The sequence below is a fragment of the Pristiophorus japonicus genome, chromosome 20 (genome assembly GCF_044704955.1).
Source record: "Pristiophorus japonicus isolate sPriJap1 chromosome 20, sPriJap1.hap1, whole genome shotgun sequence".
Lineage (NCBI taxonomy): Eukaryota > Metazoa > Chordata > Chondrichthyes > Pristiophoridae > Pristiophorus > Pristiophorus japonicus.
This window is the reverse complement of record NC_091996.1, coordinates 46,707,536-46,733,192: the sequence shown is the minus strand read 5'-3', so window position 1 is coordinate 46,733,192 and position 25,657 is coordinate 46,707,536. Positions and strand designations below refer to the sequence as shown.

The 25,657-nt window shown below is 43.7% G+C and overlaps 1 protein-coding gene across 3 annotated transcripts in view; it reads right to left on the bottom strand.

Moving 5' to 3' along the window:
* Window positions 1-25,657, bottom strand: part of LOC139232515 (pappalysin-1-like) — a 322,505-nt gene that overhangs the window by 64,673 nt on the left and 232,175 nt on the right. For all 3 annotated transcript variants that reach the window (XM_070862846.1, XM_070862848.1, XM_070862849.1), the window contains exons 19-20: window positions 19,345-19,454; window positions 11,778-11,849 (exon numbers count right to left, since the gene is read on the bottom strand). In XM_070862846.1, the coding sequence (XP_070718947.1) occupies window positions 11,778-11,849; window positions 19,345-19,454 (182 nt within the window). The remainder of the gene's footprint in view (window positions 1-11,777; window positions 11,850-19,344; window positions 19,455-25,657) is intronic.

The following is a 25,657-nucleotide window of genomic DNA, read 5'->3' as shown; positions in this document are numbered from 1 at the left end:
ACCCAGACCAACGCAGCGGTGTATGCTCAATATAGAAATGGCAGAGCAAAGGGTAAGCCGCACAGGGTAGGTTAATTCATGGAGAGGTGGAAGAAAATGAAAAAAGGAGAGAAGGATAAAAGGGTGCGCGTGTGTACGTATATGTATGTAAATATATCGGAGAGAGAGGCATATGCATCTTGCAGCAAAAATGGAAGTAGACAGCAACTACTGTATTATAGCAATCACTTCCCTTACTCAACAGAGCTCATTCATGATTCTACTCAATGGATAACACATTTTCACTGATACTTTATGTTAAAAGGCGGGCCAGAGAGTTCGGCGGGCCCATTTTGAATTTTTGGACGCCCTTTCAGAATTGCATCAACAAGTAACTGCTAGCTGAGAGGCTATCTGCTGACGCATTCAGCAGTCATACACTTTAATCGTTTGCAAAGATTGCTTCCAGCAGAAAGTGGAACCTATTCCTGTAGTAGCATGTTTACTTATCGGCTCCGAACATGCTGCTTTGCAATTTTTGATTGCTGTTTATGTTCTGTATTTTGGTTTGCTAAGTGATGTAAATCTGGAGATTCGCAATCCGCCACGGTGTTCAGAGTCAGAGCTGTATAATTGTGACATTGCTCGCAGCTCGCACCAGAAAAATGAACCAGCCTCATCAGATCTATGTAAATCCGCAAGGGGGGGACAATGCCACGTGCGTAACCGTTTCAATATCTGCTCGGAAATGTATTTCTGAGATTTTGTTTTATCAAAACAAAGATCAAAATGGTGCTGGCTAAACGGGGAGGTTTTTTAGTTTTTGGTCCAACTGCTGTACAGCAGTGAGACATAGGATCACAAGATACATACGGCACTTGGGAGGATCCCAGGTTTCATTTGAGGGCTGTGTAGCGTTAGCGGTTGTCAGCTGGGATTGTAGGGGTGTTGCATTAGGCCTCAGTGATCCAGGACTCCGACAAGAGAACAATCAGGCAAGGGTCTCTATCTAGTGACTCCTGCTATCTTTGCATAGACATTGGGGTGAGACCAGGATTGCCATCAATAGTGTTCCGGCAGTCACTAACAAAGAATGGGCACCGAGATGAGGTGCTGGAGAGGGCCTGCTAAACTGTTGGCCTGATATTTGCAGGGATGGAGCGGGGGCATGTTTAACGGTCGATATACCTGGAAGAACGGGTTTCCCTCAGGTTCTGCTGAATTTAATGGCAGGCCCTGATTATCACATTTAAAATTAATTTCCCGGCCGCAGTTTGAGAGGCAGACTGGCTGTTGGGAGGGTAAGCCTGTGGCACCAGGCCACAGCCGGGGAGCAGAAAAGAGGGAGGGGCAGATCGGGAGTCGGGGGACGACATCGATGGAGGAGCCCAGAGAAATCTGGGGGAGGAACGATCAGGCATTGTACCCGGGGAGCACGTGGTGGGGAGAGCAGGGAGGGCATCAGGTGGGCAACAGATTGTGAGGGGGGTTAGGGGGGGGGGGCCAGGGTGGTAGCCAATCGCTGGGGATCTAACAACGTAGCTTCGGGTAACAAGGTAACTCCTGCTCTCCCTGGCCCAGTGCTGGAAAGGCACTTACCTGTTCCATCCAGCAGTCCTCGCCTCCCTTCAGCTGCCGGGTTTCCCAAGGCCCGCAGCTTCATTAAAATATTTAAATGAGTGCCCTCCCCTGGACCCACCTCCATTAAAACCAAAAGTGGGCAGGTTCGAGGCGGGCTGGGTTCAGGTTTGAAATTTTTAAAATTGCAACTTCCCACCCGACCCCCAACCCGCCCGTTATTGGGGATTAAAATGACCCCCTGTATCCCAGCAAGAAGCCAATGCATTAATAGGGGGCAGGAGGGAAAATTGGCACGTGAAATTATTTTAAAACGCGCATTTGGGGATAGTAAGCCAACGTGAAATTATTTTAAAAAGCGAATTTGGGGATAGTAAGCCAACGACATCTTCGACAATGGAATAGGTAAAAATGGCGATAGCCAACAAGTGCAAAGCTGGTGGACCAGACTGCTGAAGATGTGAACACACGTAAATGCCTTTCAGCAAACACGTAAAAAGTCTGTTCTGTGGGGAAGGGGTTAATTTGACAACTCCACACCGACCGTGGGGAGCATTACCCAGCGGTGCTGCAAGTCAAAAGATTGCAAGTGCAAATCTCTGGCTCGTTGCTAACAGTGGTCAAAGCTCCCCACTGACAGTAGGGCATCCGAAAGTTGTCTCCTATATCTCATCGTACTCCTGTGTGGAAAACAGGGTAACTATTTTTTAATGTACCTGACCTAGCTGCTTTTTTCATTTTCCATCCTCATGTGCTAAAGAGGTGAAGATGAACTGCTTGGGTCTCTTTTTTTTTTCTTGAAAGAAAGAAGGCTGAGGGGGTGACCTAATAGAGGTCTTTAAAATTATGAAAGGTTTTGATAGAGTGGATACAGAGAGAATGTTTCTACTTGTGGAGAAGAGATAACTAGAGGCCATCAATATAAGATCGTCGCCAAGAAATTTAATCGGGAATTCAGAAGAAACCTCTTTACCCAAAGAGCGGTGAGAATGTGGAACTCGCTACCACAGGGAGTGGTTGAAGCAAATAGTATAGATGCATTTACGAGGAAGCTAGACGAGCATATGAGGGAGAAGGGAATAGATGGATACGCTGACAGATTTAGATGAGGAAAGATGGGAGGAGGCTCGAATGGAGCATAAACGCCGGCATGGACTGGTTGGGCTGAATGGCCTGTTTCTGCGTCGTATATCTGATGTAATCCTATGTAAAACTTATGTACAGCATAATAAATTGCTTTTAGTAAAGAAAGATGCATTAATGTTCTCGTTTGAAAGACCTTGATGTAGATTATTTATATTTAGGATTGCACTTACTTCCTGATTTAAAATTTGCTTTTAAAGTTTCTCAGTTGTTGACTACACAGTTCTGAATAAAATATCATTTTCTTCACCGGGAAGCATATGCAGCTCGTCACCTTCTCAGAGGACGGATGAAAAATAAACAGCTCAAGAGGTACTTTGAAGTTGTTGGTTTGTCACTGAATGTTCACTACTGTTAGTCCCATCCTTATTTATAACTCTTCTCAAGGAAAGCTATTCATGTGCTGGGAGACACAGTCCAGAAGCTTTTCTGACTGACACTTAGCATGTTGGTGGGGTATGTGTGGGAAAATAAGTTGAGAGTTAAGGTCCAGTAGCAGTACAGTTAAAATATGTTTGAACTGAGAGTCTTAGAATGAAGATAGAGTGTTTTGAAGTAGGAATGAGAAAAGCCTCTCTGGCTCATGCTACTGGTTATGACTATGAACAAGACCCAGTCAGATGATATTCATCTCTCTCCTGCTGTGATGTGAAACTTGTATTTCTCTTCTTGTGAAATGTCCCTTTGTTTTCGGCTTTAGTTCACAGAACTTCTCTCCATCCTCCCAAATTCTTGCTTATGATCTTGTTCCCCTTCACATCCTTGTCGCCCCCCGCTCCTGCCCCCACCCTACCTGACTATTACAACAGATTTTTGCTTCCATAGCTGCCACTTAAGGCATTCAGCTTTCCATTTCACCTTTTCATGAACCCTTTCCACTCCTTTTAATATTTTATCGAAGTACAATGATCAAAACTGTACACAATAGTGCTGTGTTTGAACCTAATGGATTGCAATAGGAGACAAGAAGCAGCTCTCTTATTTTCTCAAGATATTCCATGCCATTTTTTTCCTCTTGACTTGGTTTTTCTAACATGATTTCTGATTATTTTCTTTCACCCAATCCTCTCAACTGAGGTTGGATCATTTGTTAATTCACCGTAGAATCTTCTCTTATTAAGTGCTCGCCCCTTATTTTTCTGTTCCTTTCAAACAGTTGTTTTTCTAGTTTTGTTCCCTTCCTTTCCTGAAGGCAATGAATCATGTTGGAATAGAGTTCGGCAGGTGCGAGTACCCTCCGGTACTTTGGACGAATGCCAATTCTCATGTATGAACCTAGACGTCGAGCATTAAGAGTCTGTTGTCCGTTTGGGTGCAGTGGTGGCAGAAGGCCATATATTTGAGCACATCACCTTGGTTGATAATACTGGGGGAGCACCGCACTGTCAGCGGCGCTGTCTTTCAGATGAGATGTTAAACTGAGGCCCCACCTGCTGGATGTAAAAGTTCCTGTGGCTCTTTTCAAAGAAGAGCTGGGAAGTTCTCCTGCTGTCTTGGCCACTATTTATCCCTCAACCAACATTACTAAAACAGACTACTTAGTCATTTACAGTGTCAGCTGTGGCTCAGTGGATAGCACACTCGCCTCTGAGTCAGAAAGTTGTGGGTTCAAATCCCACTCCAGCGACTTCAGCACCTAAATCTGACGGAGCACTGCACTGTCGGAGATGCCGTCTTTTGGATGAAACGTTAAACCGAGGCCTCGTCTGCCCTCTCAGGTGGATGTAAAAGATCCCATGGCACTGTTTCGAAGAAGAGCAGCGGAGGAACCCTGGGGTCCTAGGCAATATTTATCCCTCAATCAACATGACAAAAACAGATTATCTGGTCGTTAACACATTGCTGTTTGTGGAAGCTTGCTGAGCGCAAACTGGCTGCCGCGTTTCCATCATCATCATAATAGGCAGTCCCTCAGAATTGAGGAAGACTTGCTTCCACTCCTGAAGTGAGTTCTTTGGTGGCTGTACAGTCCAATACAAGAGCCACAGACTCTGTCAACAGGTGGGACAGGTAATCGCTGCGGGAAGGGCTGGGTGGGACCGGTTTGCTGCACGCTCTTTCCGCTTCCTGCGCTTGATTTCTGCATGCTCGCGGCGTTGAGACTCAAGGTGCTCAGCACCCTCTCGGATGTACTTCCTCCACTCAGGGCGGTCTTGGGCCAGGGACTCCCGGGTGTCAGTGGGGATGTCGCACTTTATCAGGGAGGCTTTGAGGGTGTCCTTGTAACATTTCCGCTGCCCACCTTTGGCTCATTTGCCGTGAAGGAGCTCCGAGTAGTGTGTTTCCCACATTACAACAGTGACTACACTCCAAAAGTACTTCAATGGCTGTAAAGCGCTTTGAGACGTCCGGTGGTCGTGAAAGGCGCATATAATGCAAGTCTTTCTTTTATTTACCTCATTGTTGTTTGTGGGACCTTGCTGTGGACAAATTGGTTGCCATGTTTCCCTAAATTGCAATAGCGGCCCCCTAATTTCTGGGGCGGTGTTGTCCCTTTTTCGAGGATTTTCAGTGAATACTGATGGTTTCTTTGACTGGGAGGAGGTGGGGGAAGTCATAACATGTGAGCTCGGCCCATTCAACATTCCGCGCATGTGCAAAATTTTAGATTTGAAAAGCTGGTCCCGGGCTGCGCGGGTGAGAGGGAACGTTGGTGGCTACACTTCAAAAGTTATTGGCAGTGAAGTACTTTGGGATGTCCTGAGGTCGTAAAAGGTGCTATATAAATGCAAGTTCTTTCTTTAGTTGGTGGTGAGGTGAGGCATTGTAGTTTAACCCAGTCACCAGACATCATACACATGCACTTCCCAGCAGGGATCACGAGAATTGTTCAGGAATATAAACCTGGCCTATATTTTTCATGTCTGGCTTGGTGGAGTTGGGGGAAGGGGGTTATACTGAGGACAGTTTTAATGCTCCACTCCCCTAGCTGAGATCAGACCTGTGATTGAACCTGACCTTCCTGGTCCTTATGGCTCAGTGAATTACTGGATAAATTGACTACCATTGTACGAGTTTAGCAATAACATTCTTACATTGAATAGCACAGAAATGCTTCTCTATCCCAGCAGAACAGAATTCATTTTGGTCCACTTTAATACACTTGGCGGCTGTAACTACATTTGCAAACCCAAATACAATATATCGCCAGATTAAAATGTAATTTCAGCGCAGCACTACAATTGGCCTCAGTACCCTGGCCTAGAAAAGGAAGGAGAACTGCTGTAAACTGCATGTGTTGACAATAGGAGAGCGCGAGAATCGATCTCACATATAGTGAGTTTCCCCCACCTCCCCCCAGTCAAAGAAACCATCAGTATTCACTGAAGAGGCTCGTGCATGAAGAATAGCAACTTGGATGATGCACTATAGGCTGTGCAGCGTCTGTGGAACTGTGCCCCACAACAAGTCCTGATCTTCGGGTGAGGCAGGGAGTAGGTGGCAGTCAGGAAATAAGGGAAAGAGAAGCAACGTGCTGAAAATGTTATTGAAGTTTTTCAGTTTCATTCTGAAAATACTTATTGAGGACAAAAAACATTCTATAATTTCTATCAGCATGTAAAAGGAATCTCTTTTTAATAAAGAATATATATCAAATACTTTGCAAGGTAGTTTGTGTGGGTGATCTGCTATCTCTTTGGTGGAAGGATTAATACAATTCTATTTGCCTACAATTAGTCTAGGCACCTGAGAAAGGCCAATTCATCATCATAAAATCCACACTAACTAAACTTGCTGCTGGTGTTTTCTTGAGCATGGTAAATTTGTTAGGTATACATTTAGTATTTAATTTGTACCTCGGGGGCCTGTGCATAATCTGTTGTTGAGTGGGTTCATAGATTCTCGCCATATTATTTGTATGTCAATCATGCTGTCTCAATAGTTTTAGTAAGATATAAATTTACTATTGCTACCCCTATAGAGACAAAAAAAATGCCATGTGTGCTTTTACTTTTCTATCTCTCGTCTTTAGGACAGTATTCCTTCAGGAACTTGGATGGAGAAATACTTCTCGCTATATTCCCTACCAGGAAACCCTGGAGAAACATTCCCTTTTTTTCCCCTAACGGGATCAATGGAGAGATCATTATTCTCTGCATATCCCATCAGTAAGGTCGAATAAGATCTCACATGTTTCTCGGCTGGGTGTAAATGCGTTCATTTAATGCTGAAAGCTAATGGATTTCATTATTTTGTCATTAAAATTTAAAGCAAAATTAGCCTCGTATTGCCTTGAGAATACATAACCTTGCCTCACATGCTATTTATATCTAATCATTACTTACATTCATGAAGGATTTTATTACTATGTGAGGTCTCCCAATGGATATGTTGAATCATTCCTGTGTCGAATACATGCCCTGCATTTCTAGAGAGCTCGTCTGTCGATTCAATTGCTAAGCTGGGAATAGCTTAATTTTTAATGCTGGTTTCCATTTAGACAGGACATAGAGGGCTACTTAGTGCACCTGCAAACCTCACAATTACATACCAACCTTCGCCCTGCCCTGGAAACTTTCATTGACCTCCCGAATGCTCAGTGTTCCTGGTGTTTGTCACATTGCCAAATAAGAGAAGGAAAAAATATATATGTACGGTCTCCCTGGTGGCATAGCAAGTGTACTCAGTGAGCCGCTGAGCCAGGGAGGTACTAGGTTTGATCGCTGGACTGGACTGAGTTGGCTGATCTCACCGGGGCAGTGGTCAGGATGCTGCAGTTAATCTTGGTGACTTGGATTAGGGATGGAAACCCTCCCCCCAGCTCCCGATGGCTGTCCAGCAACTCCTGGGGGTGCGTGTGTGTATGCGCGCCTGTGTGCGACCCATGTGGCAAGGGTTGAATCTGGTTGGAACGTGACACTCCACATATCCAAATAATTTCCTGATGCTCAGCATCAAGACTCACGTGTACACAATGGCCATGTTGACAAGGCATGCCAGATACCTGTGGAAATGTGCCCCAGCGTGGCATCAATATCTTTTGCAGAGGGAAGGAGAGCAGGGGAAAAGTTGGTAAGGGAAAAGTAGAAAATATATATGTGTACTGTCCACAAACCATCTATTATTGGTAACCAGTCTCTTCACTACATTAATCGTAGAGGAACTAAAGAGACTGGATTAAATTTATGCGCACTGCACTGGGTAACTTGAGTCTCAGAGCAATTAAGAAAAGCAGAGTATGACTAAGATCACAAAATAAATTTACTAATCCATATTGCAGGCAGAAAAGCTGAATTTAATTTATGACCCTACATTGTAAATCATCACATTACCCTAAATCCCTTCCATAAGGCTTTCTTTGGCAATCGTACAAAAAATGTTACAGCAATGGGGGAGTGCTTTCAAGCGAGTGCTCTATATGAGGTCTCTATAAGCAGAGTCATAAACCTATGCACTGTAGCCATGTATGTCCTTTAGTGGCATGAAAAAGAATTTAGATTGGAAATTATGATATTAACCCTCTCGGATGCAAACCTCTTTTTTTTTTACCCATCGAGGTGTAACTGGAGGATGATGTACAGGGAAGTGGAATCAAGTAACATAGCTGGAGAAATATTCTTCAGAGTTGTAGATTTGTGTGAGAATCAAATGAGGCAGAGCAGATCTTGACGAGCAACTTCTCATTGAATTAAAGGTAACTTTACATTATTATAGGTTGACCTTTTGATGCAAAGGAACCACCAAAGTATTGAGGAATTTAATTTCCCTCTGATGGGACACCACTTAACACGTTTGAGTACAATTTGTTTGTCCATGATATTAACTGCGTTGTTAATAAGTTTAAAATAGGTTAATCCTCTGTTAAAAGGGGATTTGATACGGACGTATTAAGCATTCATATGATATCACAAAGCATAAATGCCTGGCTATAATGGTTAAGAAACCTCGGGGCAGATCTCGACTTTGTGTGACAGTGTAAAGTGGATAATAGCAAGTTGCCAGCCCATTTGACATCTCTCCTGATTTTTATTCCCATTGCAGTCAAAGTAAATAAAACTCATGAGTGATGTAAAACAGACTGCAAACTCACTATCGCCCATTTTAAACTATCGTACAAAGCAAAGAAATACCCTCTCCTATTTAAAAAATACTTCATATGATGAAAAAACTTTCCTGAATCAGAAGAGAGAATAACCCTGTCTGTTTTGGGAAGGAGAACTGCTCACCCTCCTACTCCTGTGAATATGGACAGCGTGACGACATGGTACATTCGGCACTAGGGTGCAGAGAGTCCCAGGTCCCTTTTTGGTCCTTCCCTCATCACACTCCACAGAGTTCCTGATAGTAATGCTGTTCAGTGGAGATGCCACAGTGGAGACCAGGTATCTCCTCATTGTGGGGAGGGGAAAGAAAGGCAGATGAGTTATTGTTAGACTATTTCTGTGTGCCTCCTAGTATCTGGGTGAAACAAACAGTTGGAAGAGATATGGCTGCAGGTCACCTGACCGTGCTCTCGGTCCCGAGGTACATGACTCACAGAGATCTATACTTTGTGAGAAATAGAGGCGGGTTTGCAGGGGGTGGAGGGGAGTCTGGCAGTAGAGCACTACAATTCATTCGTGCAGTAATTCATATTTGTCACAACAATGTTCCACATGGAGACTGAACTTGAGCAGAGGACAAGAAAAGGCTAAGTTTTCTCACAGGGAAGAAGAGGAAATAGTAGATACCCGACTGTCAAAGGAATATTTATGCTTTGGAAAGGGTTCACAGAAGAACAACAGGGATGGTTCTGCTTACTTAGTGCTCTAATTTATGAGGTGAGACTCACAGTTGAACTTCTATTCACAGTAGAAAAGAAGATTGAGGAAAACTTAGTCTGTACTTTTAAGCTGCTGAGGGCTACAGCTAATAAAGGTGCAAGTGGCTATTTAAATTTGACTGTGAATGTAGAAATAGTACAAAATTAAGAAGCCTCAAACAAGACTGGAAAATATTTGTTTTAACTTCTCTTCAAATAGTGGATATGTGGAGCAAGAGTCTCTGTAAAAGCACTTTAGTTTTGTGAATCAATTGGAAAAAAGGACTGGATAAATTTCTGGTTAGGAATGGGATTAAAGATTGTGGAGCTGAGTGTAGCCAGTAACAATCGAATACTCCATGGAAAATGATATTTCCAATGCTATGATAAATAGTTAGCACAAATAAATATCAACATGACATTTCTTCGGACCATGGAAGTCCCATCTGTGAAAACCATTGTTGATGAATGGAGAAGTATAAATACATGGATAATCTGGAGCTACACCGGACACATTTTGAAGATCTGAAACCTTCCAAAAAATTAAGGGGGCAAGATTGCCCCGCGCCTCGATTACTGAGTTGGGACTTTTCGCTTCTTCGCAAACTCCCGGGCAATTCCCGTGAGTCGGTAGTGCTCCCCTCCCCTGGGCGAAAACTGTCTTGTGCCCTGTTAGCACCCCCCCTCCCACCCAGAGCTGCTAATGGGGCTATAAAAAGGGGCAATTTTGCACCCAAAATACATTAGGCATAATGGAGCAATTGTACAAGGTCTATCAAAGGAGTGAGCTTGATCATTCAAAATTGGTCTTTTCCCATTTCATGCATCAGAAAGAAACCTCTATTTGAGTAACATTCTGCAGTCATATGTCCCAAACAGCATGCTCCATTCCTCTGACTTGGGATCTTTGCTGGTCTCTCTTCCTATTTGCCCTACCATTGAAGAATTATTTTTAAGCCCCTATCCTCTGGAAATTTCTTCAGGATCATGCTTTTCCTGGATTCAGTAACTTACTAAATAGTATATCTTGACCAGTCTTTGGTCACCCTTTCTAACATCCTTCCTGCTTGATGTCCACCTTTTCCCCTTGTTAAGGTATCTGAAATTTCTGTTGTGTGAGAAGTGCCTATTAAATCTAACTTCTGCTGGTGCTCTGATTTACACAAGAAACATGGATTCAGCTATTTATGAGTTTCATAAAACCATTTTTCTGCCATCTGCCAAGTTTGGGGTGTGACTTGAAGGGAATTTGGACCGATGCTGTTCCCATACACCTGCTGCCCTTGTCCTTCTAGGTGCTGGAGGTTGTGGGTTTAGGAGGTTGGCCGAACAAGCCTTGGCGACTTGTTGCAGTGTGCCCTGTAGATAGCACACACTGCAGCCATGGCATGGAGGGAGTGGCTGTTTGAACTGGTGGCTGGATTGATGATCAAGCAGACTGCATTTTGCAACACCACACTTTTCTTCAAGGAGACAGTCACAAGAACAATTATAATATAATATTTCATATTTTGGAAATCTTAGTAACTGACAAGAACCTTAAATATCTCATTTTCAAAAAATGGGTGTTCAGTGTTTAAGAAAAATAAAACAGTCTCGCCTTTACAACAAAACACAGACCAAAGTGTGGCCACATGCAGAATGTATCTGATGACAACTGAGACAGAAAAGCTGAATTCTGAGCATCAGTACAACCCAGAGAATGATTTGTAACCTTAAACTCATTGCCAACCATTTACTCTTCTTTGTATTATGTTGTGTAGTTTTTTTTAAAGATTCCTTTAAGCCATTACTCAACCCACCACACTGAGAGGTTGTGGCAGAGAACTTTAAGAGACACTTTCCATCACCCTCCAGTTAAAATAATCTTGAGCTTTTTCCAGCATCAGATTACAGCAACAAATATACAATTATCAAATGCATGCTATGTCATGGTATCTTATCATTATTAAGACTAGTAGAAGTGAGTGAAATATTATTAAAGGTTTCAAACAAGCAATTGGTTCTCCACTGCCATGTTGGATGACGTGATGTGTTTTTACAGTTACAGTTATCACTTATGATGGCTGTTCTGTCAGGTGGGCACATAGGAAGGATTGCCATAGGCCTTCACCTCTGCTTATATGCCTCCAGCTTCTGTGGAGGGATTATGGAATGGTGTTAACGTAAGGGTAACCGTAATGCCCAAAGACACTGAATACCTCTGCCTGGCTAACTGTAAACACTCAAAGTAAATTTGTCTTCTCCAATAAAAATAATACAAGAACCAAGGCAAGACTTGGCGTTTATGTGGTCTGCCAATGAAAGCCTACAATCGTGGTGTAAAAGATCTTACCTCACATGAATTAATGCAGTGAATCGTTTCAGGGTGTGGGTACCATTTAAGTTCTGTTGTACAAACCATGTTCTGTGAAGAGAAAATAAAACAAGAGTTGTCATAATTGCACTCAAAAGGATTTTGCTATCAGTTGGGTACCTGCCTTGATTATTCAAGTATCTACTGGCTGCTATGTACATGATGATTTACTGTACCAGTCTTCCGAGGCAAAGAAGGTCACATGGATTTCTCAATGTCATAAGTGACTCACCAAGCAAGCAAGGTTTAAGTGATGATTTGTTAAAGGTCTTTCACTTGCGTCTTCCCCATGAGATACTTCTCCCTGTTAGCAGTCTCGGCCAGTCATAATCTAATAGTTTGATATGCGAAGTGCTATATCATTTAATATCGCAATTGGGCAAAATGTTGAATGTTAGAATCAAATGGAGAATAGTAGTTATTTGGGAGAGATTATAAGGCAGAAATCTAACCAGATGCTTCAGATGGTTTTACATTAATACATTGGATAGCCAGGAGTGAACTCAATGTTTATAAGAGATCACAACAAGGAATGATTACAAGGCAGTTATCATTGGGTTCTCCAAAAACAATGTTGCATAAATGAGCTGGGTTCCTGAAATTAGATTTATGAATCCCTGTTTTGTGATTATATGGTGCATGATGATTTTATTAACGGAGTGACTCCTGCCAACGAACCGGAAGCTGCGCAGAAGCATTGTGCACATAACTGTTAAGTCTCAAATTTTAAAAAATGACGTTCACTGCAGATGCAGGTCTGGTATTTCCATGATCTGGGTGTTATGAGGCCTTTCTTTGGTTTGTGTTAACCTACATAAAGCCCCTGTACAGCAAGCAGGTTATCTCCTCAGCCCCCACTCCAAATGAACTCCAAATTCCGGCAATCATCTGTCAACATTCTGGCTCTCAAAAATAAATCTCTCAGTAAAGTTTCTTTTTCCAGTTTAGAGATATTGAATAGGACTAAGAACATCCAAGGAGTTGCGGTATGACAACCGCCTTAGGGCTCCTGCGATTAAGATCTGGGTTTACTTTTCACTGCTGCTTCACTCGATCTATTAAATAAAACAACAAAACCAAAGATGCCTCTGAAGCGTTATCCCCAGTAAAAAAAAAAGTTTTTCCCATTGAAACCTTTGGGGACTGTGGCCACATTTGAGAAGCAGGGCTGCGTATTATTCTAGTGACTGGCAAAACTAACACAATTTCCATTCCATCAAAATGACTGCTGACTACACACTCCAGCAAGAACAACCAAGAGACTATTGAACTGCACATGCGCAATGACTTTTATGTTGTTGATAGCAGTCGTGTCCTTTTAATAATGTTTATTGTAAATCAATTTGGGGTCTGCAGTTATTGGAGAAATTAATGTAATTAATAATTTACCTTATATATACTGGTGCTCTAGAATTTCATCTGCTTATCTAACGACCTTAAATTACTCTTTCTTTTGAATTTGCTGATGTAAAATGGTTTGGAAAATTTCACATTTTGATTTAGATCATGTCCTACCCTGGTCCACATGACCTGAAGTGGGCACTGCCTTCACGAACATTATTCTGCACATCACTTTTTCAGTTTTGGGTACAAACCTGCTGCCTCAATGAACCATCACTTCACTATCACAGCCATAAAGCTTGGCTATTTTAACTCTATTCCCTTCACTAGCAGAAGAAGATTGGCAAACATGCTTTTGTACAAAATGTTGCCTCTTTTAATGTTCTGCTACTTTGCATCCTCAGAGATTATTCATTTGCTAATGCTGTGAATGGCATAAAATGGGAGCAATTGCCTCCATTAGCAGCAAATTACTGCAGCTAGTGCCCACAAGATACATTTTCAATGCTGTGACTGAGCCATTGATTGACCAAACTCTGAACAAAATGTTGCAGCCTTAATCCTAAGAGCTGAATCACAACCAGGGTTCCTTGGTGCTGAAATGTTCAGCATTTTACAGCAGCGATGAATTATATAGTGTTTAATCAGTCCTTTAGATCCTTTGCATTTTTAGAATACATCTGACTGAAATATGAAATTCCATTGTCATCAGTCGCTAACTAAATGTCCTCTATTTTGGAAGTGAGATTTTGTTTGTTAAAGGCTGCTGCCATTTAAAACTCACCCGATATTTTATTAAAAGGCTTTTTTTGTGCTATCTACATTGGACTTGTTTTTCTGTCCCTCAGCTTTCATTCCTTCCAATGTCCACCACTCAGTTGACTTCAGCGGTTTCTGTATAATACGTGACTTACTTAATAAATTGACTGGAGGTCACTTTCTGCATGGAAACCTTGAACAGAAGTTTGGCCGTTGATGTTACGGGATTTGAAATTTTGTTAACTCAAACCTCCATTTTAAGAAAAAAAGAATGAAGGTTTAAATGACCCTAAGCTGGTAGCGACCTTCGCTCCACTAATGAGGGGTTTGATCGCACAAACCTCCTCTTTGATGCGATCTCAACAACTGATCAAATTACCTCGCTGCTGCCTTCAGAGAGCTCAGTGTTGCCATTTGAAGCCCGCTGTGGCTCTTATCTAATCGAATTTTTAAAGGCAGAGTGTTGAAATAACAAACTTGGAAATCGTCCAACATTGTACTTATTAATGATTGTAAGGACTCTTTTTTAAAAAAAAAATTTAAATATACTAAAAAGCAACTTTTTTTTTCCAACGACTTCCTATTTACATCAAAGGGAAAGTCTAATTAGAGCTGATCTTTTTTAAGAAGGTACAGATTTTCTACCACTGATGTAAATAGCTGAGGCACTTAAAGGTCCATAAAAGATATGGGATCCAAAACAGTCCTTAGGGGGAGCCCTGAACCAGAAGAAAGCTCGTTGTCAATCAGCCTGCAGTGCATGCTTGAGTCAGGGGCATTATAATAGAATGATAGAAACCGAGGATTTTCAGTAGCATCTGTATTGTAGAATTACAGCCCTGGCCAATCAAACAAATGCTGGATTCTTGCATTCTATAAAGCCACTGGCCTTCACTTTACATGTGTGTATATATATATATATGCACAGTTGAAAAAGAGGGATTAGCTGCAGTACTAGGCAGTAGGAAAATACAGAAAGTCAGCAATCTGTACATAATTTGGTGACAAAGTTGCAGGTAGTCTATCTTGTCGTCAGATCCAATTACAATTAGCTCCTTTTCACTTGAGTTGCTTCAATCCCCTTCACACACAACCTGATGTATCATTAAAATTGAGGTTGTGACACAGGCACACAGTAAAATCTTTTAAACTTATTTACGAGGGGTCTGGACAGAGTAGATCGAGAGAAACCGTTCCCATTGGCAGAAGGGACAAAAACCAGAGGACACAGATTTAAGGTGATTGGCAAAAGAACCAAAGGCAACACAAGAAAAAGTTTTTTACACAGCGAGTGGTTAGGATCTGGAATGCACTGCTTAAAAGGGCGGTGGAGGCAGACTCAATCACTGCTTCCAAAAGAGAGTTGGATAAGTACCTGAAAGAAAATGTTTTACAGGGCTACGGTGAAAGGCCAGGGGGAGTGGTACTAGCTGACATGCTCTTGCAGAGAGCCGGCGCGGGCTCGACGGGCCGAATGGCTGCCTTCCATGCTGTAGCCATTCTACGGGCCCAAGTTTCGGCATCTGGTGAAAACGGCGCACCTCCAAGACTTACGTGACCTGCCTGGGCTCGAAGGTGCGCCGGAATATTCTGCAGCAATTCTCCGGTCCTCCTGGACCATGGCGTGGCATGGCGCAGCGTAGTCTCCATGGGGAGGAGCCTGCCTGCAGGAGGGCGGGGCTAGTGATCATGCCTTCTTCTCAGTGCCGGCAGCATTGCGCAGGCGCGTTGGAGCATGTGCGCCTGCGCAATGGCTTGGGGGAGCGTGGGTACCGGGGGGGGAAGCGTGGGGCGTGGGTACCGGGAGGAGGGGGCGCGTGGGTACCGGGGGGGGGGGGGCATGGGTACCGGGAGGAGGGGGGGCGTGGGTACTGGGAGGAGGAGGGGTGTGGGTACCGGGAGGAGGGGGGGGGCGTGGGTTCCAGGAGGAGGGGGCGCATGGGTACTGGGAGGAGGGGGGGTGTGTGTACCAGGGGGTGCGTGGGTACTGAGAGGAGGGGGAAGGGGGGAGGGGCGTGGGTACTGAGAGGAGGGGGGGTGTGGGTACCGGGAGGGGGGTGGGAGTGGGTACCGGGGTGGGGAGGGGGGAGGGCGCGTGGCAACCGGGGTGAGGAGGGGGGGCGCGTGGCAACCGGGGGGGGGGGAGGGGGGCACGTGGCAACCGGGGGGCACGTGGCAACCGGGAGGAGGGGGAGGGGCGTGGGTACCGGGAGGAGGGGGCGCATGGGTACTGGGAGGAGGGGGGGTGTGGCTACAGGGGGTACTGGGAGGAGGGGGGGGTGTGTGTACCAGGGGGTGCATGGGTACTGAGAGGAGGGGGAAGGGGGGAGGAGGGGGGAGGAGGGGGGGCGGTGGGTACCGGGAGGGGGGTGGGAGTGGGTACCGGGGTGGGGAGGGGGGAGGGCGCGTGGCAACCGGGGTGGGGAGGGGGGGGGCACGTGGCAACCGGGGTGAGGAGGTGGGGCGCGTGGCAACCGGGGGGGGGGGAGGGGGGCACGTGGCAACCGGGGGGGGAGGGGGGAGCGTGGCAACCGGCGGGGGGGGGCAAACGTGACAACGGATGGAGGGGGAAACGTGGCAACAGGGATGGAGGAGCCTGGTTTGGGGGGCACTCAATGATCGAAGGGCCGGAGGAGAGAGCAGGGTTGCCTCCTTCCAGCCCCCCACATCCCAACCCCCCCCCCACACACATCCCCAACCCCCCCAACACACATCCCCAACCCCCCCCCACACACATCCCCAACCCCCCCCCACACACATCCCCAACCCCCCCCACACACATCCCCAACCCCCCCCCCCCCCCCACACACACACACCCCCCCACCCCCCCGCATACCCCCACACACACACACACACCCACATCACACATAGCCCCCCCACACACCCCTCACCCCCCAGCCTCACACACACACCCGCACCCCATCCCCCCACACACACCCCTCACCCCCCAGCCTCACACACACACCCGCACCCCATCCCCCCACACACACACCCCCCATCACCCCCCCCACACACACACACACACACACCCCCCATCCCACCCTCCCACACACACACACACCCCTCTCCCACCCCCCCACACCCCCCCACACCCCCCTCCCACCCCCCACACACACACACCCTCCCAACCCCACCCCCCCCCACACACACACACACACACCCTCCCACCCCCCCACACACACACACATCCTCCCACCCCCCCCCCCCCACACACACACACACACCCTACCCCTCCCACACACTCCCTCCCCTCCACTCCCACACATACACACACACAGACACACCCCCCCCCCCCACCGCACCCCTCACTGTCAGATACAGAGAGAGAGAGACACTACAGTGAGAGAGACTGACAGAGACACCTTCCCTTCACATAAAGGTAGGACTTCTATTTTGTATTGATTGATTACTTATTATTGGTCTTGGTGCTTTAGGTGCAGGGTTCCTTCTATTTTTTATTAATTAATTGCTTATTACTTTTTGTGCTTCGTTTAGTGCTTGGTGCTTTAAATGTACTGCTTTGTTTCGTGCTTAGCGCTTTAAATGTACTTTGCTTCGTTAATGTTGTTGTGAAGGTGTTTTTGGAAAATCGTCTAACTTCCCTTACCCCCCGCTGTTGTGATGTTGATGTGTCCTTTGTGTTTAATGTTCCCCACCCGCTGTCTCTGGCTGTGCCAGCACTAAACTTAACTCTAGGTAAGGTTTTTCAGAACTTACAAAAGTGGACACTTACTCCATCCTAAGTTAGTTTGCAGTAAGTTTTCACTGCCGAAACTTGCAAAACAGGCCTGAGTGGCTGGACACACCCCCTTTTGATAAAAAAGTACCTTACCTAAAGCCAACCTAAACTAACTCACTAGAACTGGAGCAAACTAATATCCGAAAATTGCAATTTCTAACATACTCCAAACTAAACTAGTTGCTCCAAAAAACTAGGAGCAACTCCACCCGAAACTTGGGCCCTATGATGTTATGGGTAGAAATGGCTGTTTTGTTCCCTGTATATACAAGAGTTTCATATTATGTAGTCAAAAGGCTGCAGCAACACAAAATTACTTTCTCATTCCTTGATGGATACATGTAAGCACTTTAAAGTGTGGTTATTGAGTTGTTCTATTACATGTTCACAATGGACCTGCATGCTCAGAATCAGTTCACTCTGGGGTTCCCTGGTTCTCAATTAAGTCGGCATAATGGGGAAGAGGAAACAAATGGTTTGTATTCCAGCCCGCTAACATAGGAGTTGATACTTTGTCAACGTTTATTGGCAAATATCTAGCGAAAGAAAATTTCTGGAATCCCTCGCGTCTCGTGATTACTAGTGATTTGGCGCAGTGCACCAACTCATAAATTGCTATCTTGCAGCGCATAATGGAGTTGCTGCCTGAGCACCACGACCCTGCATAAAATGTTCGAGGAAACAGAAATGTTGCTTTCTGAGTGATAGCAAATAAATCACTTGCCCAAGTGAATACACAAAGTCAGAAACTTTAAGATTGACATCTGTCGCATTCTGAATCCGACTATTGGATCAATGATTGGTGTCTGTGGTTTGATGACAGCCTGCCATTAGTCTATTGGAAATATCAAGTTTATCAACCTCACTGTTGCAATTTCCTAATAGTGAATGAACTGTCTTCTGCCATTGCATTGTTGGGTTTTCATTATAGATCAAACAATATTACCTGTGTTTTGCATATCTAGAATCTATAATGTATGAAAAGTTCTTTGTTTACCATACATTTCACTTTAAATGTCTCTGTATAAGAAATCAACTTTTCTGTCAGCTTCTTGGCAGATCTAAACCAAAAAACACCACCACTATCAAGCTGCTTCAGAAACTTCTGACAGAAATGTCTCCCAACACACCATAGGCAATGTTAACAGGCAATGTTAACAGATGATTGATATCTGGATCCATATATCCAATATATAAATTTAGATATATATCTATCTAAATGTGTCGAAGCTGGTGTGTTCACAACCATGCTTTTCCTCCTGTCTCCGATATAGCCCACCACGTAATATTTCTTATGTTATCACTTGAGACCCATTGAAAGGTATCAATCTGGCATTGTACCAGCCTCTTGGGGGAAAATTAGCTTCTGATTTTACCCCTTCTCCCAGAGGTTGCCCATGTTTTAAAAGATGGCATTGTCATGGTGACATCTCTTAGACACTTTTTAACCATTTGTTGTATACAGAAAAGTCAGCAATGTCACTTCATTGCACTTCTAATCGCCCACATTGCCCAACATTTCTTATTCTTACTATGAGAGAGTATGAAAACTGCATTGATAAAATGTATACTGCTGTAAAAGCATCATCTACTGCAGTTCGAACACTGTCCAATATGCTAGGCTTGCTGACCAGGAATTGTGATGCCTGAAAATTAGGCAAAGTCATTGTGAAAAAAGCAGTTTTATTAACATTATTTTAAACCAACCTCTGCCTTTGGAGGGCTCATCCAGTACTCCACATCAGCTGAGGTCATGTTGTGAGGTAAAATGACAGGGTCACTTTGAAGTGACAAGCAGGAAGGGATACATTCTGCACCTGAAAGGGAATAACATTTTTTTTAGTGAGAATCTACTTGACTCTATGCTATCCTGATTTCTGTATTTTTTTAAATAATTCCTCAGATGGCTTTCAAATGTAATGCTAGGAGATAGGAGCCGCATTTTTTTGAAGTATGGTAATAATCAAATGGTGAACGATTTTATATTCTCATTGAAACATATAAAATTCTTAAATGGCTTGACAGGGTAGATGCTGGGAGGACTTTTCCCCTGGCTGGAGAATCTAGAACAAGGAGTCACAGTCTCAGAATAAGGGGTCGGCCATTTAGGACTGAGATGAGAAAAAGTTTCTTTACTCAAGGGGTTGTAAATCTTTAGAATTTTCTACCCAAGTGGGCTGTGCAGTCTGTCGTTAAGTACATTCAAGACAGAGATCAATAGATTTTTGGATACTAAGGAAACCAAGGGATGTGGGGATAGTGCAGGAAAGTTGAGTTGAGGTAGATCAGCCATGATCTTATTGGATGGTGGAGCAGGCTTGACGGGCCAAATGGCTTACTGCCACTCCTATCTCTCTTATTTTCTTGCTATATTAGCAGACAAATGGGTTAAAATCTTACTACTATTTAAAACGATGCTTAACCTGTGTGTTTTTAGCAGTTTTCAGGATCTATGAAAATTTTAGCGAGCGATTTCTCTTATGGACACAATGTGCCCATACGTAAACATGACACGTTGCAATTTTAGCCTATAAGCTTGAGTGAGCACATTAAAAGACTAACAAGCAGGAAGGATTGCAGAGGGCACTCTAAAATATGTTCATTTTCAGTTGGTATATTTCAAGTCCATGTATACCGAGTCTCGTCGTCTAGAGCATGCAGAAATCAAGCGCAGGCAGCGGAACGGGCGTGCGGCAAACCAGTCCCACCCACCCCTTCCCTCAACAACTATCTGTCCCACCTGTGACAGAAACTGTGGTTCTCGTATTGGACTGTACAGCCACCTAAGAAGTCATGTTAAGAGTGGAATCAAGTCTTCCTTGATTCCGAGGAATTGCCTATGATGATACTGAGGTAGTCATGTTGAAAAGAAGTGTATGTATCTTTATGTGAAACTGCCATTGATGTTGGGTTATAGCTTTATGACTAGGCTATCAACAAACTCAGTCGAAGCATGTTCTAGGGTGTTCCCTATTAAATTGTCCCCCTATTTAAAACCCTACACTTAATTGGGCATAAGTACCTTACCGGAATTATTGAGTTCAATTATGTAAAAGAACTGAACAGGCATCAACAAAGAAATGGTTATTAACCTCAGCAACACGCTGTTTCAACTGTGCCTGTCAATTCAGGACCTTCACACAGTCTGGAGTGGCAACTGATTCAAGCCAGAGCCTCTGATGTATTCGGCACTTAGCGAACAAATCTGTTCAGCCAAAGTGAATAGAAAAATATTCATCCTCATTTTTTTAACTTCTTGTTTTGAAAGAGTTATGGACTCTTTTTTTTCTTAAATCGCTCCCAGCTGATGCTCCGATCAGATGAGATGGCTGCTCCATGCTCAGCGTTCCAATCTTGTCAGGTTTGGAACCTGAGCCTGAAACGTGGTCAGTTTGTGACGGTCGCTGATTCCAGCACAAAGCAGCTGCACTAATGTTAGTAGAGAGTGCTTCAGTAAACTTTGCTCGTCATTGTATCTGTTCAATTCTGCACTTCTCACCATCGGGTTCACTCGCCCTAAACCATCCTGTCCTACAATGATGTCATTCATTTAATACTAATAATAAAAAACAAAAGGGGAAAAGAAAATGATAGAAAAAGGAATTTTAATTTTTGGACTTTTAAAACAAGTATTGGTGGTGGCGCACGTTAGATCAATGTTTACATACAATATGTATTTTTGTGCATTATGCACATTAAAATCATTTTTAAAATGCATAAATTTTGGATTCATTTATATTTTTCTAACAATGGCAACATCTATAATATATTTCTGCAAGGCAGACTGTTGCAATGAAATTCCTTCACGTTCTGACAGTACATACTACATTCCATGGAGCCCAGCAGTTCTGTAATTGATGGTGCAAAGACATTTAAGCACTATGGATAGCTCCACAATCCCTAACTCACATACTAATCTGTCTGTCTGTCTCTCTCTCTCTCCTCCTCTCTCCTTAACTAATCAGACATCAGTCATGCCTGAATAAACAGCAGAGACAGGACTGCCCTCGAACTCACCACCATATTTTATACTAATTAATTTTAAATCTTTAGAGGGTGTGCTCCGATGACTCGAGCGCGGATGATCAAGGCAGCTCCATCGAGGCTGAGTGTTTAACAGGGCAGGGTGCCATTTATTTTGGAATTTACAGGTTGCATGGAGCCTTTTGCTTAAACAAATCAGAGGTCTGTCACGGGCTTTTTAAAAAATATCGCACCCAGAGTGCAGACCGAGCTGACGAGCAGGCAATAAATGGACAGATTCACCTGTCTGAAAGCCTTAGAGGCCAACGGCTGTGTTCGCTTTCGAACATTACGCTCTCTGCATTCGCAGCAGCAGAGCAGATTTATAGTTGCATCCAAAAGCTCAAAAATTAGATTTTAAATATCATCAGAATCATAGAAATTTACAGCACAGAAGGGGGCCATTCGGCCCATTTTGTCCGTGCTGGCAGACAATGAGCTATCCAGCCTGATCCCACTATCCAGCTCTTGGTCCGTAGCCTTGTAGGCTACGGCACTTCAAGCTAAACTTTATTTTTAAATATAAGGTTTTGATCATAATATAAAGTTATTCCAAAGTTGGGATGTGGCAGGTCATATTATGAACTGGTCAAAGGTCAGCGTGGTGACTCTGTACTCAAGCTCGCGTATGTTTATAACTGGAGGTATGTTGTGGAAGTAGCTAAATTACACAGTGCCAAGAAGCCAGATCGGAATTCACTGCTACCTTCGTACCTCTTCTCACTCGAGCAGTATTATAACGGCAGAGTCAGGCACTGACATTAAGCCCTGCTTATGACGGTTGGAATTCCTCAAGTCTTGTTTTAATTTAATGGTTATTTAAAAAAAAATAATAATAACTTTTATGCAACTTGACACTAAACCCAATGGTATTTCTGGCCATTCCTGTTATACTTAAAACCTTCAAACTCGGCCCTGACCTGTCTGTGCTCAGATTGATTTTTTTTTTTTGAAACAACGTTTCATCAGAAAATTACTGGTTGACAGGTTTTCAATTTTCTTAAATTGGGTCAAAGGTTTATTTGGAAAGGAATGCTGCAACATTAATGCGTGGCACAAAACAGGAAATCTGGAGAGAAAATTTTTGTTTGCGAATGCCAAGGTCAGTGTTTCTTTTTCAGTGCACGCTGCACTCTGTAATTAAGCAAAACTTTTGGAGATTATTTTTGAAATCGAGCAATAAAGTATATGATAATATAATCAGGAGTAGAAGTTCAGCAGCTGTTAAGATTTATTTCCCCAGATTGAGGCAGGGCAAAATATTATGATACATAAAATCTTGCCTGTGAAGCGCTGTGTGGACAATTGTCAAAGGTATGCCAGTTATAAAAATAATGGGTCAGTGTCCTCTTTCGGGTGAAACATTAAACCAAGGCTCCGTCTGCCCTCTCGGGTGGACATAAAAGATCCCATGGCACTATTTCAAAGAAGAGCTGAGGAGTTATTCCCGGTGTCTTGGCCAATATTTATCCCTCAATCAACATAACAATAACAGTTTAACTAGCCATTATCACATTGCTATTTGTTGGAGCTTGCTGTGTGTAAATTGGCTGCCATGTATCCCACATTACAACAGTGACTACACTTTCAAAAGTACTTCATTGGCTGTAAAGTGCTTTGAGACATTCGATGGTCGTGAAAGGCACTATATAAATGCAAGTCTTACTTTTCTTTAATATTAGGGTGCAATTAAATTCACGTCACATATGAAACCTTTCTTTCCCTTCGGTCCACTCTGTCTGCATCATTCCCTGGCTGACCAGGTAGATAAATGACCTCTGCTCTTCTCTGCCCATACCGCCACGGGTAAGAACAGCCCAAGGTGATATCTGTTCTTTTGTTTACCAATGGAAAGTACTTGGCCTCCTGCAACTTGTCTCTGCCCGATGACCAAATGAGTCTGGGGATCTGCCCTGTGAGGAATTGCAAACACAAACTAACGTAATACCGCTGTGTACAGTGAAGTGTATGGCGATGCCAATATGCAATGCCATTGCGCTATCTCAGTGTTATTTAATGATGGAAAACCATGAGTTGTGATCTTAATTATCAATAAATTTCAGAGCTCAACAAATTTCAATATTAATACAATTTTGAATACAGTTGCTCCCTCCCCGCCCCACCCCCCCACCCTCCCTCCCACCCCTAGTTCTAGTCTCCCCAACCAGTGGAAACAACCTCTCTGCCTCTTTCTTGTCTATCCCTTTCATTATTCTAAATGTTTCTATACGATCACCCCTCATCCTTCTGAACTCCAATGAGTAAAGACCCAATCTACTCAATCTATCATCATAAGGTAACCCCCTAATCTCCGGAATCAGGCTAGTGAATCGTCTCTGTACCCCCTCCAAAGCTAGTATATCCTTCCTTAAGTAAGGTGACCAAAACTGCACGCAGTACTCCAGGTGCGGCCTCACCAATACCCCGTACAGTTGCAGCAGGACCTCCCTGCTTTTGTACTCCATCCCTCTCGCAATGAAGGCCAACATTCCATTCGCCTTTCTGATTACCTGCTGCACCTGCAAACTAACTTTTTGGGATTCATGCACAAGGACCCCCAGGTCCCTCTGCATTGCAGCATGTTGTAATTTCTCCCCATTCAAATAATATTCCCTTTTACTGTTTTTTTTCCCAAGGTGGATGACCTCACATTTTCCGACATTGTTTTCCATCTGCCAAACCTCAACCCATTCACTTAACCTATCTAAATCTCTTTGCAGCCCCTGTGTGTCCTCTACACAACCCGCTTTCCCACTAATCTTTGTGTCATCTGCAAATTTTGTTACACTGCACTCTGTCCCCTCTTCCAGGTCATCTATGTATATTGTAAACAGTTGTGGTCCCAGCACCGATCCCTGTGGCACACCACTAACCACCGATTTCCAACCCGAAAAGGACCTATTTATCCCAACTCTCTGCTTTCTGTTCGCCAGCCAATTCTCGATCCATGCTAATACATTTCCTCTGACTCCGCATACCTTTATCTTCTGCAGTAACCTTTTGTGTGGCACCTTATCGAATGCCTTTTGGAAATCTAAATACACCACATCCATCGGTACACCTCTATCCACCATGCTCGTTATATCCTCAAAGAATTCCAGTAAATTAGGTAAACATGATTTCCCCTTCATGAATCCATGTTGCGTCTGCTTGATTGCACTATTCCTATCTAGATGTCCCGCTATTTCTTCCTTAATGATAGCTTCAAGCATTTTCCCCACTATAGATGTTAAACTAACCGGCCTATAGTTACCTGCCTTTTGTCTGCCCACTTTTTAAACAGAGGCGTTACATTAGCTGCTTTCCAATCCGCTGGTACCTCCCCAGAGTCCAGAGAATTTTGGTAGATTATAACGAATGCATATGCTATAACTTCCGCCATCTCTTTTAATACCCTGAGATGCATTTCATCAGGACCAGGGGACTTGTCTACCTTGAGTCCGATTAGCCTGTCCAGCACTACCCCGCTAGTGATAGTGATTATCTCAAGGTCCTCCCTTCCCACATTCCTGTGACCAGCAATTTTTGGCATGGTTTTCGTGTCTTCCACTGTGAAGACCGAAGCAAAATATTTGTGTAAGGTCTCAGCTATTTCCACATTTCCCATTATTAAATCCCCCTTCTCATCTTCTAAGGGACCAACATTTACTTTAGTCACTTTTTTCCGTTTTATATATCGGTAAAAGCGTTTACTATCTGTTTTTATGTTTTGTGCAAGTTTACTTTCGTAATCTATCTTTCCTTTCTTTATTGCTTTCTTTGTCATTCTTTGCTGTCGTTTAAAATTTTCCCAATCTTCTAGTTTCCCACGAACCTTGGCCACTTTATACGCATTGGTTTTTAATTTGATACTCTCCTTTATTTCCTTGGTTATCCACAGCTGGTTATCCCTTCTCTTATCGCCCTTTTTTTTCACTGGAATATATTTTTGTTGAGCACTATGAAAGAGCTCCTTAAAAGTCCTCCACTGTTCCTCAATTGTGCCACCGTTTAGTCT